The sequence below is a fragment of the Salmo trutta genome, chromosome 35 (genome assembly GCF_901001165.1).
Source record: "Salmo trutta chromosome 35, fSalTru1.1, whole genome shotgun sequence".
Lineage (NCBI taxonomy): Eukaryota > Metazoa > Chordata > Actinopteri > Salmoniformes > Salmonidae > Salmo > Salmo trutta.
The window spans coordinates 25,215,391-25,227,756 of record NC_042991.1 but is presented as its reverse complement, the minus strand read 5'-3'; the positions used below and the strand labels follow the sequence as shown (position 1 = coordinate 25,227,756).

Sequence of the window (12,366 nt, the reverse complement as noted above, 5' to 3'; positions counted from 1 at the left end):
AAATATATATTCAACCATACTATTTATTCAACATATCAATACATAATATATCTAAAATACTTGGCTAGCTCTTTATATCTTACCTGAGTGAATCTGTTGAGGAAGGATTTGGGCAGGCCCTTGCGCCCCCCTCCTTGAGTGAAGGGGTTCTGGCAGCCGAAGATCTTTGTCTTCTCGTGTTGTACCTGGAAGCTCATGCCCAGCTCTGGGATGTAGATCTCAGCACGGTGGTCAAAGCAGGCGTTTAACCCCTCCAGCACGGACTGAGAGGCCAGGTTCAACTACACAGGAGTAGAGAAAAATAGATGCGTCATTATCCAAACATTGTGTCATACATATTTTGCTTTCTCCTAAAGCTTTATTCTATTCTGGAGTCCCACTCAAGAATTGATGTAACCTGAAACAATGCAAATTCCCTCTCAAGTTGACATGTCTATTAACTGGTGAGTTAATATTTAAAAAAAAAAAAACATGATTCCATACCTCATCCAGGACAATCCAGTGTCCAGCCTTCAGTCCAGCCAGGAGAGGGCCATCGCGCCATGCAAATTCTCCCCCTTTCCCTCCTTCCACAGGCAGGTCGGTCCCAAACAGGTCTGTCACATCCTGTCAGGAAAGGAAATTACATCATACATAGGTTTAGAGTGCCATCACTGGTGTTTTTAATTCCTCCCTTATGGTGCTTTTCATTTCAAAATATTATGCATTTAAAACAATATGACAATAACATGTACCTATAAAATCTATACTGAACAAAAATATAAAAACGCAACATTCAACAATTTCAAAGATTTTACTGAGTTACAGTTCATATAAGGAAATCGGTCAGTTGAAATAAATTCATTACGCCCTAATATCTATGGATTTCACATGACTGGGAACACAGATGTGCATCCTTTGATCACAGACACCTTTAAATAAAAGGTTGATCAGGCTGTTGATTGTGGCCTGTGTCCCACTCGTCTTCAATGACTGTGTATAGTTCCTGAATATTGGTGGGAACTGGAACATGCCGTTGTACACATTGATCCAGAGCATCCCAAACATGCTCATTGGGTAACATGCCTGGTGAGTATGCCGGCCATAGAAGAACTGGGACATTTCCAGCTTCCAGGAATTGTGTACAGATCCTTGCGACATGGGGCCGTGCATTTTCATGCTGAAACATGAGGTGATGGCGGCGGATGAATGGCACAATAATAGGCCTCAGGATCCCGTCACGGTATCTCTGTGCATTCAAATTGACATCGATAAAATGCAACTGTGTTCATTGTCCGAAGACATCTGTGGCATTGTGTTGTGTGACAAAAATGCACGTTAGAGTGGCCTTTTATTGTCCCCAGCACAAGGTGCACCTGTGTAATGATCATGCTATTTAAGCAGCTTCTTGATATGCCACACCTGCCAGGTTGAGGGATTATCTTGGCAAAGGAGAAATGCTCACTAACAGGGATGTAAACAAATGAGTGCACAAAATCTGAGAGAAATAAATGGTTTGTTTGTATGGAACGTTTTCTGGGATCTTTTACTTCAGCTCATGAAACAACACTCTACATGTTCAGTATAGTTTAAAAAGTTCAGACATTATGTAACAATACAACATAGTATTCACCAGTGGAGGCTGCTGAGGGTAGGACGGCTCATAATAATGGCCGGAATGGAGTGAATAGAGTGGCATCAAACCATGTGTTTGACGTATTTGATACCATTCCACCTATTCTGTTCCAGCCATTACCACAAGCCCGTCCTCCCCAATTAAGATGCCACCAACCTCCTGAGGTGTACACATGTAAATATATAGTAATCCAGACAATAACATTCAAAATTTGCATTATCATAGTAAAGAGCCCCAGTGAAAGTTTGTGAACAGTTTTTTACAGTTTGCTCCGAGAGGTTGATCCTGACGAGGTGGTTCCCAGAAGCCTTTGCCAGGGCGGCCACCAGGCTGGTCTTGCCCACGCCAGGGGAGCCCTCCAGCAGCACGGGTCTCTGCAGCTTCAGGGCCCTCAGGAGCCTCTGGGCATTAACTGCTGTGGTGCCTGCTGCTAGGGCATAGTCAGTCAGGCTCCTGCTCTCACTCTCCGGGCCTAGCAGAACACAGGAAACATTCAGTTCCATTTTTACAAAAACAGATCCATAATAAACCACACGCTCTAGTCAAGGGTTGGGTTCTTAATGGCACCCTATTCCTTATATAGTGCTATCTCTTTGACCAGGGTCCAACGGCCATTTGGGATGCTTCATGCTCTAATCTAGGATAAAAGTGTCCCCACCTGAGGAGATGTAGAAGGGGTCGATGCCAAAAAAGTCGTCCCCCCACTGGGGCTCCCTGAGCAGGCTGGTGTCGTAGACCCTCAGTGCGTCTAGCATCTCCTGGTCCAGCTTGGTGATCCCACCCAGCTTGGTATGCAGGAAGCTCAGACAGGCCCTGCGTGCCACAAGGGCATTCTCCGCAGCAGATACTGTTGTCCCTGTGACATCCCAAGAAGGAGAGAAAGACGTGAGATCATGTGATTGTAGCACTGAGGCCTACTAAGCATCATGAAGCATCCTACACATGCACAACTTAGGAGTTTGGTGTCCTTACGAAAGCACCAGAACATTTGCTGTGTATTTCCACATCACTATAAACAACAACAACAAGCAGTGTACTGTGACCTAGTGGCCTGGTGTCTGACCTGAGCCGATGGCGTCCACGTAGACCAGGCACGCGGCGTGGATGAAGGCAGTGACCGTGTCCAGCCGGAGGTCCCACTCAGCCTCCTCCTCGCCCTCGTCCCCCATGGTCATGAAGCCGTCGGCGTCACGCTCACACACCAGGTTGAGGAAGTTGACCCAGGACAGGATGTCCCTCACGCTGACCACGCAGCGCCGCCCAAAGTCCTGGTTGGTCAGCCAGTCAATAAAGTCCAGCATGAGCTCGGCGATGTCTCCTCCTAGGTTGGGGGTCAAAGGTCATAGTGAGAGATAGCTACAACAAGGAAGTAAAATAGAAATGGATGACCTTAATAATACAGTGGGGTATGGTGTGTACCTATGAACACATTTGAGACTAAGAACAACAAAAACTGAAGAGATTTACACTCAAATGAGATACGTACAGCTAGGGAGACTATTCTAGCCTATCAAATGCTACTCCTAGATGAGATGTATTCTGTCTGTGGTGTGTGGAGGAGAGGAGTACCTTGGCGATCGTTGTCATCCAATGAGAGGCTGGTCCTCAGGTTGTGCTGGATGATCTGCACCAGGTCACTGCGGCTGTTACTCTGAGGGCACCAGATCTCTGTGAACCTGTTCCTCAGCGCAGGAGAGAGCTGGACACACACACAGAGAAATGTTAACAAGTTGGACTGATCATCTATAAAACAAACAGAAGTGGTTGTGGCCCTGTATGTCCCCTCCAGAGGCAGAAATTGAATAGGATGTAATTTTAGGGGCCGGTTTAGACTCCCGCCCTGCTGGTTCATCTGTTGTTACGGTTTACCTCTTTCTTGCCGAAGTCTCCTCCAGGGTTCATGGTGGCAACCAGGCGAAAGTTCTGCTCTGCTGTGATCAGCTCCACGTCATCGTCATCTCCACTTCCTTTCTCTGCCAACAACAGAGACTTCTCCGTCTCTAGGACACTGAACCAATCAGAGCAGGGTCAGACGTCAACGATAACTAATGAAGTGTTATACGCTAACTATTGTGAGAAAGCGGCTCTATTACCATATCCACACTAGTATACCATTCAGAATGAAGTGATGTATTGGGCAGGGATTCTAAGCAGTACACTAGTGCGGATATTGGAACATAGTCAGGGTGTGTGTACCTGTTGAGTCTCTCCAGCACAGAGTCGTCAGCCAGGGAGATCTCGTCCATGAGGAATACCCCTCCCTCTCTCATGGCCAGGACTAGGGGCCCATCGTGCCACTCAAACAACCTGCCGTCCTCAGCATCCGCCTGTACCAACACACGACGCGGGAGGTCAGTGGGACCTGGCCATCTGTATCATGTACTAAAATAGCATTTTACTTTAAGCATTTTTTTTTTTTACTCAATTACTGTGAGTTATAAAATGATGAAGTACCTTAATGCCTTATAAAGGGTTTATGAGGGTTTAGGGGCGGCAGGTATCCCAGTGGTTAGAGTGTTGCACTAGTAACCGAAAGGTTGCAAGATCGAATCCCCGAGCTGACAAGGTAAAAATCAGTCGTTCTGCCCCTGAACAAGGCAGTTAACCCACTGTTTCTAGGCCGTAATTGAAAATAAGAATTTGTTCTTAACTGACTTGCCAAGTTAAATAATGGTTAAAAAAAATATACTAAAAAATAAAAAAAGAGGGTTCATAACTTACAGTTGATTTAAATTGTGACCATTAATGGTGTAGTATCTACCTGGTGTGTCCCAGTATGTCTGACAGGACGCAGGCCCCCCAGGAAGTCAGACGTCTCCATGTGCAGGTGACAGTTGAGGGAGAAGAACTTCTGTCCGGCCAGCGCAGCAAACAGCTGGCAGATGGTGGTCTTACCACACCTGGGGGGAGGAGAACGTATGTTCTAACTGATCGGTCTTTCTGGAGGTTTAGGCTAGTATGTTACTGCAGGGGTTCCCATGCTTCTTTACTCAGGCCTCCTCTTCCAGCATTGGGGAAAATCCCACGCCCCACTCCGTGCACACATCTATTTCCGTGGGCACAAGCACTGTTCATGACACAAACTGTTCACACCCCTCTTGTTGGCAGAGATAACATTTTGCAGGTTTACAGCTTATTTCCTGCAATTCCATACATTTTGTCATGTCTAATTTGAGTCGAGTGACACGAACATCTACAAAATCTACAGGCTCAACAACCTAGCTAAAAAACATTAGCTGACACACTGATCAAGACATTTCTGACATATTATATCTAAATAGCTCTCCAAGGTCTGCAATGACTGATATGTTATAGCTAAATAGCTCTCCAAGGTCTGCAATGACTGACATGTTATAGCTAAATAGCTCTCCAAGGTCTGCAATGACTGACATGTTATAGCTAAATAGCTCTCTGAGGTCTGCAATGACTGACATGTTATAGCTAAATAGCTCTCCGAGGTCTGCAATGACTGATATGTTATAGCTAAATAGCTCTGAGGTCTGCAATGACTGATATGTTATAGCTAAATAGCTCTGAGGTCTGCAATGACTGACATGTTATAGCTAAATAGCTCTCTGAGGTCTGCAATGACTGACATGACAATAGGAAAACTGATGCTGCACTACTCAATTTCCACATGGCCCCTTGTGCATTCTACTATTACAACTTTCAAGAGTAGGTTGAAAGGCGGACTGAGTTCCCCCCCCGTGGGGTGCGCGCCCCCCAGTTTGGGAACCACTACGTTACTGTACTGGCTTCAGGAGAAGAGGACACAGTTAGGAGAGCTTTGTCTTTCTGTAGTACTTACTAACCCATTCACTTCACCTTCTGCTCGCTTTACAGATTTAATTGACAATTGGGAGAGATTTCCACAATCAGGAATTTAGGATGAATCCTACCCAGTGTCTCCCACCAATAGAACCGACTCCCCGAAACGCAGGGCCCGTCCCACCAGCACAGCCAGTCTCCTCATCCCCCGCGTCCACACCACGTGACGGAACTCCTCAGGCACACCCGCGATGCTGTCCACGAACGGACCTGCCATTCACAATAAACCAGGTTAACTCTAACACACTGGCCAATACAAATAGCCTAATAAACTTGATCAAAATCATTAGCAGATTAGTATGTTACAAAGGGAGGTGGTATCATTCCAGGACAACATGACAGACAATCCATCCCCTTCACACTCAATATTCATGTTCACACTCCATTGACCCCACATAATGGAGAATAGTGATACACTGTACCTTGTCTCAACATCTAAAGCACATATTTATGTATGTGCAGCCAAGAGTTGCGAGGTTTCTCTCATTCCCTACATGCCCTTAAAAAGACACCATATTCATCTTGAACATTCTCCATACCACATTCACACACTGAACATTCTCCATACCACATTCACACACTGAACATTCTCCATACCACATTCACACTGAACTTTCTCCATTCAACATTCTGTATTTTGACAGAACAGTTGTAGTCACAGTAGTGCCCTCCTGTGTTGTTGACACACTCCTCCAATATGAACTGTTTGTGAATGAGCAGGGTCATGCACACAGTTGGGTCGGGGGCAAAAGGGCATGTTGGTGTATGCGTGTGTGAGAGAACCAGGCTCTACTCACTAAACTGTGTGGCGAGTTGTTGCTCTGAAAACAGGCTGTCAGAGGTCACCGTCCTCTTGAAGTGTTTCTCCAGGATGGACTGGATAGTGGAGGCCTCCTCTGGCTTCCTGACCCGCCCAGCCAGCAGCATGAACCCTGAGACACACTAACACTTCAACAATCCTACATACTTAGGTGAAAAGACATTACCATTGAAGTGAAGCGGAACATGATTTCACACATAAACCACGCTGAAAAACCACAGATAGAGAAAGCAATACAGACAAAAACGGATGATAGTTCGTCGTATAAGATGGGACGATAGTGCTGCTGTGATCCTATGATCCTATTGGGGCTTACCGTCATCAGCCAAATGCTGCAGCCAATCGCGGGAGGCATCGGTTTGCTCCTCCAGCCGATAGCGGTCGGCCCAGCGGAAGAGATCTCTCAGGGTGATGAAGCCATGTTTCCCAGCAAACACTGTAGATCCCCTGCGAAGAGACTATACACACACAGCGAGTGAAAAAATTATAACACATTACCTTATTGCCAATGGCAATGAGTTAGCATATGAAAGGAGATGAAATATAAGACAGTCACCTGGAGATCCTGCATGACTTTGACCAGCTTGGAGCAGTAGGATGGAGGAAGACTACATCTCTGGCAGAGGATGGTCTCTAGCTCATCACTAGGCAACTCGTCAAAGTGAAGCTCCACAAAACGATTCCTGAAGGCCCTGGACAACACCTGAGGGGAGAGAAATGATATTGCACTCGCTGAGACCTGGTCTACCAAACTACACTTTCATCACCATCCTAATTCCTGTGCCCGAAGGAACAGATCCCATGGTGCTCAATGAGCGTAGAAAATGTGTGCTTGCTTGTCTTGCACTATTTATGGCTGTGAAATAACCAAACTACACTATCCCAATTTAATCCTAATAACCCACCATGGCCCGAGTCACACGTACCTTTCTGCCTCCGTAGAGACCAGGAGGATTCTGGGTAGCAAACAGCATGAATCGGGGGTGCGCTTTGATCACTTCCTGTGTCTCTGCGACAAACAGCTCCCTGTTGTCGTCCAGCAATCTGTTGAGGGCCTCCAGGACGTCAGTAGGGGCCAAGTTCAACTCATCCAGAATAATCCAGTAGCCTTTCCTCATGGCGTCAATCAGAACGCCTACAGGGGAAGCATACAGAGACACACATGCAGAAGCACATACACAAAACGAAGACATTACACCGTGATTATGAACAGAACAATCTGTGTGAGACACTGACTGCAGGGCTACAGTGTAGAACTGGCCGTACCCTCTTTGAAGACCAGCTTGCCCTTGCCGTCAGAGGAGTAGCAGCCGATGTACTCCTGGATGTCTGTGTGCTCGTGGTTGTTGATCCTGACACACTGGTTCCCCGTGGCAGCTGCTATCCACCTGACCAGGCTGGTCTTTCCCACCGAGGTCTCTCCTTGGATCAGGACGGGGTGGCTCCTGAAGAACAAACAAATATAGAAACAGAATATTTCTAGTAGATCCGGTTAGTGTCTGTGTTTCAATGTGCACTTAGTGGAAGAGGAATTGGCTGACCTCAAGTGTAGAGGTCATGGATTGGTCCCTAATGGCACCCTTTCCCTAGTGCACTACTAGGGTGCCATTTGGGACGCTGACTGTGTCCAGAGAAACAATCAAGTACTTACTGGGGACGACTGACCTGTGGTGAGGTCGTGTAGAATTGACCTGTGGTGAGGTCGTGTAGAGTCGGTTTTTAGCTGTGTTTCAATTGTGCAATTGATTTTCCTTGGACTGAAGTGTGGTCTTGTATGCATCCCTAATGGCACCCTATTCCCTAGTGCACAAATTCTGACCAGAGCCTAGGGATTCGTGCACTATGTAGGGAATAGGGTGCCATTTGGGACACCAACCATGTGTCCAAATAAGACTAAATGAACCTTGTAATGAAGGGCAGAGAAAGAAGTCGAGCACTGGGAACAATTGACCTGTGGTGATGTCATGGCAACTACCGTCCACCACAACAACAGCAGCAGCAGCAAAGTGGGAAAGTCATGTCATCTTTATGGCAGCAGTGATGACACAACCGATATTAGCCAATACATCTCATGTGACGCTCAATGTGCTATCAACAGGTTGACGATACAACAGTCAGTGAGTGGCTACTAGGACTATACCACAGGTATTGACTAGGTTGACTGATTGATTGATCCAGGGGGACGGGGGAGGTCAGTTTTCCTACCCAGCGGACACCACCCTGGCTAGGTCACGCAGGTTAAGCTTGACGGAGGTGGTGAGGATGTAGCTGGGGTCCAGAGCCGGCTCCATCTCCCCCTGGGATACCCAGTAGCCCTCCATCTGAATGCAGGGCCGCCCCGTGGGCTCCGGGATGGGCTGTGGGGAAACACAGGGAGAACCATGGCTACTGAGGAATCTCCTATTGAGGAGTTATTAAGCTTCTTCTTAATTATCCATCTCAATTAATACATATATGGAATCAATAAAGTCATATTACAGGCCTGCAGTATTACCTGCTTCAGAAACTTCATGTTTCCCCCCATGATGTGTTGACACACCAGTTTCTGGACCATTGGATGGGAGCTGCGGTCCAGCTGGGTAAGGAAACTCAAACAGAAGCCCTGGAAAAAGAGACCGATGGAGAATCTGGTCACATCTGAACCTATGGTCCAATCAAGTTACTAAGGATATCAATATGCAGTGCATTCAGGAAACTATTCAGGCCCTGACTTTTTCCCATTTTCTTTTAACATGACAGCTTTATTCTAAAATGGATTAAATAGCCCCCCCTCATCAAGCTACACACACACACACACAATACCCTATATAGACAAACCAAAAACTGGTTTAGAATTTTTTGCAAATGCATAAAAAAAAACTAAAAAAAACCTGGAAATATATTTACATAAGTATTCAGACCCTTTACTCAGTACTTTGTTTAAGCACCTTTGGCAGCGATTACAGCCTTGAATCGCTTTTGGTATGAAGCTACAAGCTTGGCACACCTGTATTTGGGGAGTTTCTCCCATTCTTCCCTGCAGATCCTCTCAAGCTCTGTCAGGTTGGATGAGGAACATAGCTGCACAGCTATTTTCAGGTCTCTCAAGAGATGTTCGATCTGGTTCAAGTCCGGGCTCTGGCTGGGCCACTCAAGGACATTCAGACACTTGTCCAGAAGCCACTCCTGCGTTGTCTTGGCTGTGTGTTTAAGGTCGTTGTCCTGTTGGAAGGTGAACCTTTGCCCCAGTCTGAGGTCCTGAGCGCTCTGGAGCAGGTTTTCATCGAGGATCTCTTTGTACTTTGCTCTGTTCATCTTTCCCTTGATCCTGACTAGTCTCCCAGGCCCTGCCGCTGAAAAACCTCCCCACAACATGATGCTGCCACCACCATGCTTCACCGTAGAGATGGTGCCACATTTCCTCCAGACGTGACGCTTGGCATTCAGGCCAGAGTTCAATCTTGCTTTCATCAGACCAGAGAATCTTGTTCCTCATGGTCTGAGAGTCCTTTAGTTACCTTTTGGCAAACTCCAAGCAGGCTGTCATGTGACTTTTACTGAGGAGTGGCTTCTGTCTGGACACTCTACCATAAAGGCCTGATTGGTGGAGTGTTGCAGAGATGGTTGCCCTTCTGGAAGGTTCTCCCATCTCCACAGAGGAACTTTGGAGCTCTGTCCAAGTGACCATTGGGTTCTTTGTCACCTCCCTAACCAAGGCCCTTCTCCCCAGATTACTCAGTTTTGCCAGGCGGCCAGCTCTAGGGAGAGTCTTGGTGGTTCCAAACTTCTTCCATTTAAGAATGATGGAGGCCACTGTGTTCTTGGGGACCTTCAATGCTGCAGAAATGTTTTGGTACCCTTCCCCAGATCTGTGCTTCGACACAACCCTGTCTCGGAGCTCTACGAACAATGACTTCAACCTCATGACTTGGTTTTTGCTCTGACATGCACTGTCAACTGTGTGACCTTATATAGACAGGGTTGTGCCTTCCCAAATTATGTCCAATCAATTGAATTTGCCACAGGTGGACTCCAATCAAGTTGTAGAAACACCTCAAGGATGATCAACGGAAACAGGATGCACCTGAGCTCATGGCAAAGGGTCTGAATACTTATGCAAATAAGGTACTTCTGTTGTTTATTTTAAATAAATTAGCAAAAATAAATAATCTGTTTTTGTTTTGTCATTATGGGGTATTGTGTGTAGATTGATGAGATGTTTTTTTTTTTTTTTTTAAATCAATTTGAGAATAAAGCTGTAACGTAACAAAATGTGTAAAAAGTCAAGGTGTATGAATAATTTCCGATTGTACTGTATGCTTATTTAATCAATATTAAGGATATCGAAATCAATGCTGGGAGAGCTTTGGCCTCCTACCTCGTAGAGAGAGCGCTGGACGCTGTAGCAGGGGTTGGCTGCCACATACTTCAGCGCCCTGCAGAGGGTACGCAGGCTGTAGTGGGGATGGTGTCCAGTCCCATCCACCAGTTTGGAGGTAGCCTCCTTACGCACCGTCAGGTAAAAGCTGCAGCAGCAAATACATCTTTTTTATTAAAATCTATCAATTAATCAATCAAAATGACATGACATTAAACTTGACTTTGTGGAAACTTGATGAGCCACGTGATGCATATGACAGAGGACAGTGTGTATTCTGACCCCTGACCTTATAATCCCATTGATGACGTTTTTATTGGGGTTCAGGCCTTTCAGGTAGTCAGACACCAGAATGAGCAGGTCTCCCTCATTCTCCAGCTCCTCCACATACAGCTCAGTGAACCTGGGAAAGAAAGAGAGCAGCATGTCAAACCACAGCTAGTTGGGCTGCCAGATCCCAAACAGCTAGTTGGGCCGCCAGATCCCGAACAGCTAGTTGGGCCGCCAGATCCCGAACAGCTAGTTGGGCCGCCAGATCCCGAACAGCTAGTTGGGCCGCCAGATCCCGAACAGCTAGTTGGGCCGCCAGATCCCGATAAGCTAGTAGGTTTGCCAGTATGCTCATAAGTTAGAGACATTTCAGTCAAACACCAGGCCAGCTCAGCCCATGTTCTAACCTGTTCCGTATGCCCAGGGGCAGGTTCCTCTTCCCCACGTCCGTCGCTGGGTTCATGCAGGCAAAGAGACGGAAGTCTGGATGGCGAACCAGGGGCTCTGTACAACAACAAACATTTTTTTTAATTCCAGTCGCAGCATCAAAGTGATCATATTTCCAAGGTCATAATCTGTTAAAACCTTTATGACCAAAGCCATGACAATAATAATATGCAATTTATAACATGTAATGCAATAGTGATATAAAAAGTGTTATAACACGTCATAACATGCTATGGAGAGCAGTGGGAGCCTCACCAGTGTCTCCGCGGTCCAGCAGCACCAGAGAGCCGGCGGTGCCCTCCAGCAGGCCACTCAGACACTCCAGAGTCTCTGCTGCAGCCAGGTTCATCTCATCCAGCAGGATCCACTCTCCCTTCTTCACCGCTTGGGCCAGAGTCCCCTGTAGAGACACACACGGTTTACAATCACAGCAGGTTGGTGAGTAACAGGGATATGTAGTGAGTGTGTGTGTGTGTGAGAGAGAGTGAGACGCTCTAGGTAAACCTTTACCTCCACAAAGGCAAAGACCAGTGCGGTCTCACAGGCTCTGATCTGCTGCTGGGTCTGAGCCAGCCTCACGGCCAGGGTTTCCCACTGCTCCTGCAGCAAGGCAGCTGGGGAAACCAGCACACAAAAACACAAGACTGAGAACAGCCTAAGGCAACACTCACATTTCTGTCACAGTGAGAGTATGAGTAAGCTATTCAAGACAAGAGGGAATAATAGTGTTGCCATTTGTTTTCCAAATGGCAACACTATTATCTATATGATGCACTACAGTGCCTTCCAAAAGTATTCACACCCCTTGATTTTTTCCACATTCAGGTGTGTTACAGCCTGGATTTAAAATTAATTAAATTGAGATTTTTTTGGGGCACTGGCCTACACACAATACCCCCATAATGTCAAAGTGGAATTATGTTTTCCAATATTACTTTTTTCCCTTACAAATTAGTTTTAAAAAAAATGAAAAGCTGAAATGTCTTCAGTCAATAAGTATTCAACTATTTTGTTATGGCAAGCCTAAAT

At 46.3% G+C, this 12,366-nt stretch overlaps 1 protein-coding gene across 2 annotated transcripts in view; it reads right to left on the bottom strand.

Moving 5' to 3' along the window:
• The window catches only part of LOC115174917 (midasin-like), a 58,823-nt gene that overhangs the window by 32,772 nt on the left and 13,685 nt on the right, over positions 1-12,366 (bottom strand). For both annotated transcript variants that reach the window (XM_029733939.1, XM_029733940.1), the window contains exons 17-38: positions 11,848-11,951; positions 11,593-11,737; positions 11,298-11,394; positions 10,910-11,023; positions 10,621-10,768; positions 8,758-8,865; positions 8,469-8,620; positions 7,530-7,708; positions 7,190-7,398; positions 6,820-6,966; positions 6,580-6,721; positions 6,241-6,375; positions 5,515-5,653; positions 4,377-4,515; positions 3,812-3,942; positions 3,485-3,623; positions 3,185-3,314; positions 2,679-2,936; positions 2,274-2,471; positions 1,879-2,087; positions 484-606; positions 84-281 (exon numbers count right to left, since the gene is read on the bottom strand). In XM_029733939.1, the coding sequence (XP_029589799.1) occupies positions 84-281; positions 484-606; positions 1,879-2,087; positions 2,274-2,471; positions 2,679-2,936; positions 3,185-3,314; positions 3,485-3,623; positions 3,812-3,942; positions 4,377-4,515; positions 5,515-5,653; positions 6,241-6,375; positions 6,580-6,721; positions 6,820-6,966; positions 7,190-7,398; positions 7,530-7,708; positions 8,469-8,620; positions 8,758-8,865; positions 10,621-10,768; positions 10,910-11,023; positions 11,298-11,394; positions 11,593-11,737; positions 11,848-11,951 (3,344 nt within the window). The remainder of the gene's footprint in view (positions 1-83; positions 282-483; positions 607-1,878; positions 2,088-2,273; positions 2,472-2,678; positions 2,937-3,184; positions 3,315-3,484; positions 3,624-3,811; positions 3,943-4,376; positions 4,516-5,514; positions 5,654-6,240; positions 6,376-6,579; positions 6,722-6,819; positions 6,967-7,189; positions 7,399-7,529; positions 7,709-8,468; positions 8,621-8,757; positions 8,866-10,620; positions 10,769-10,909; positions 11,024-11,297; positions 11,395-11,592; positions 11,738-11,847; positions 11,952-12,366) is intronic.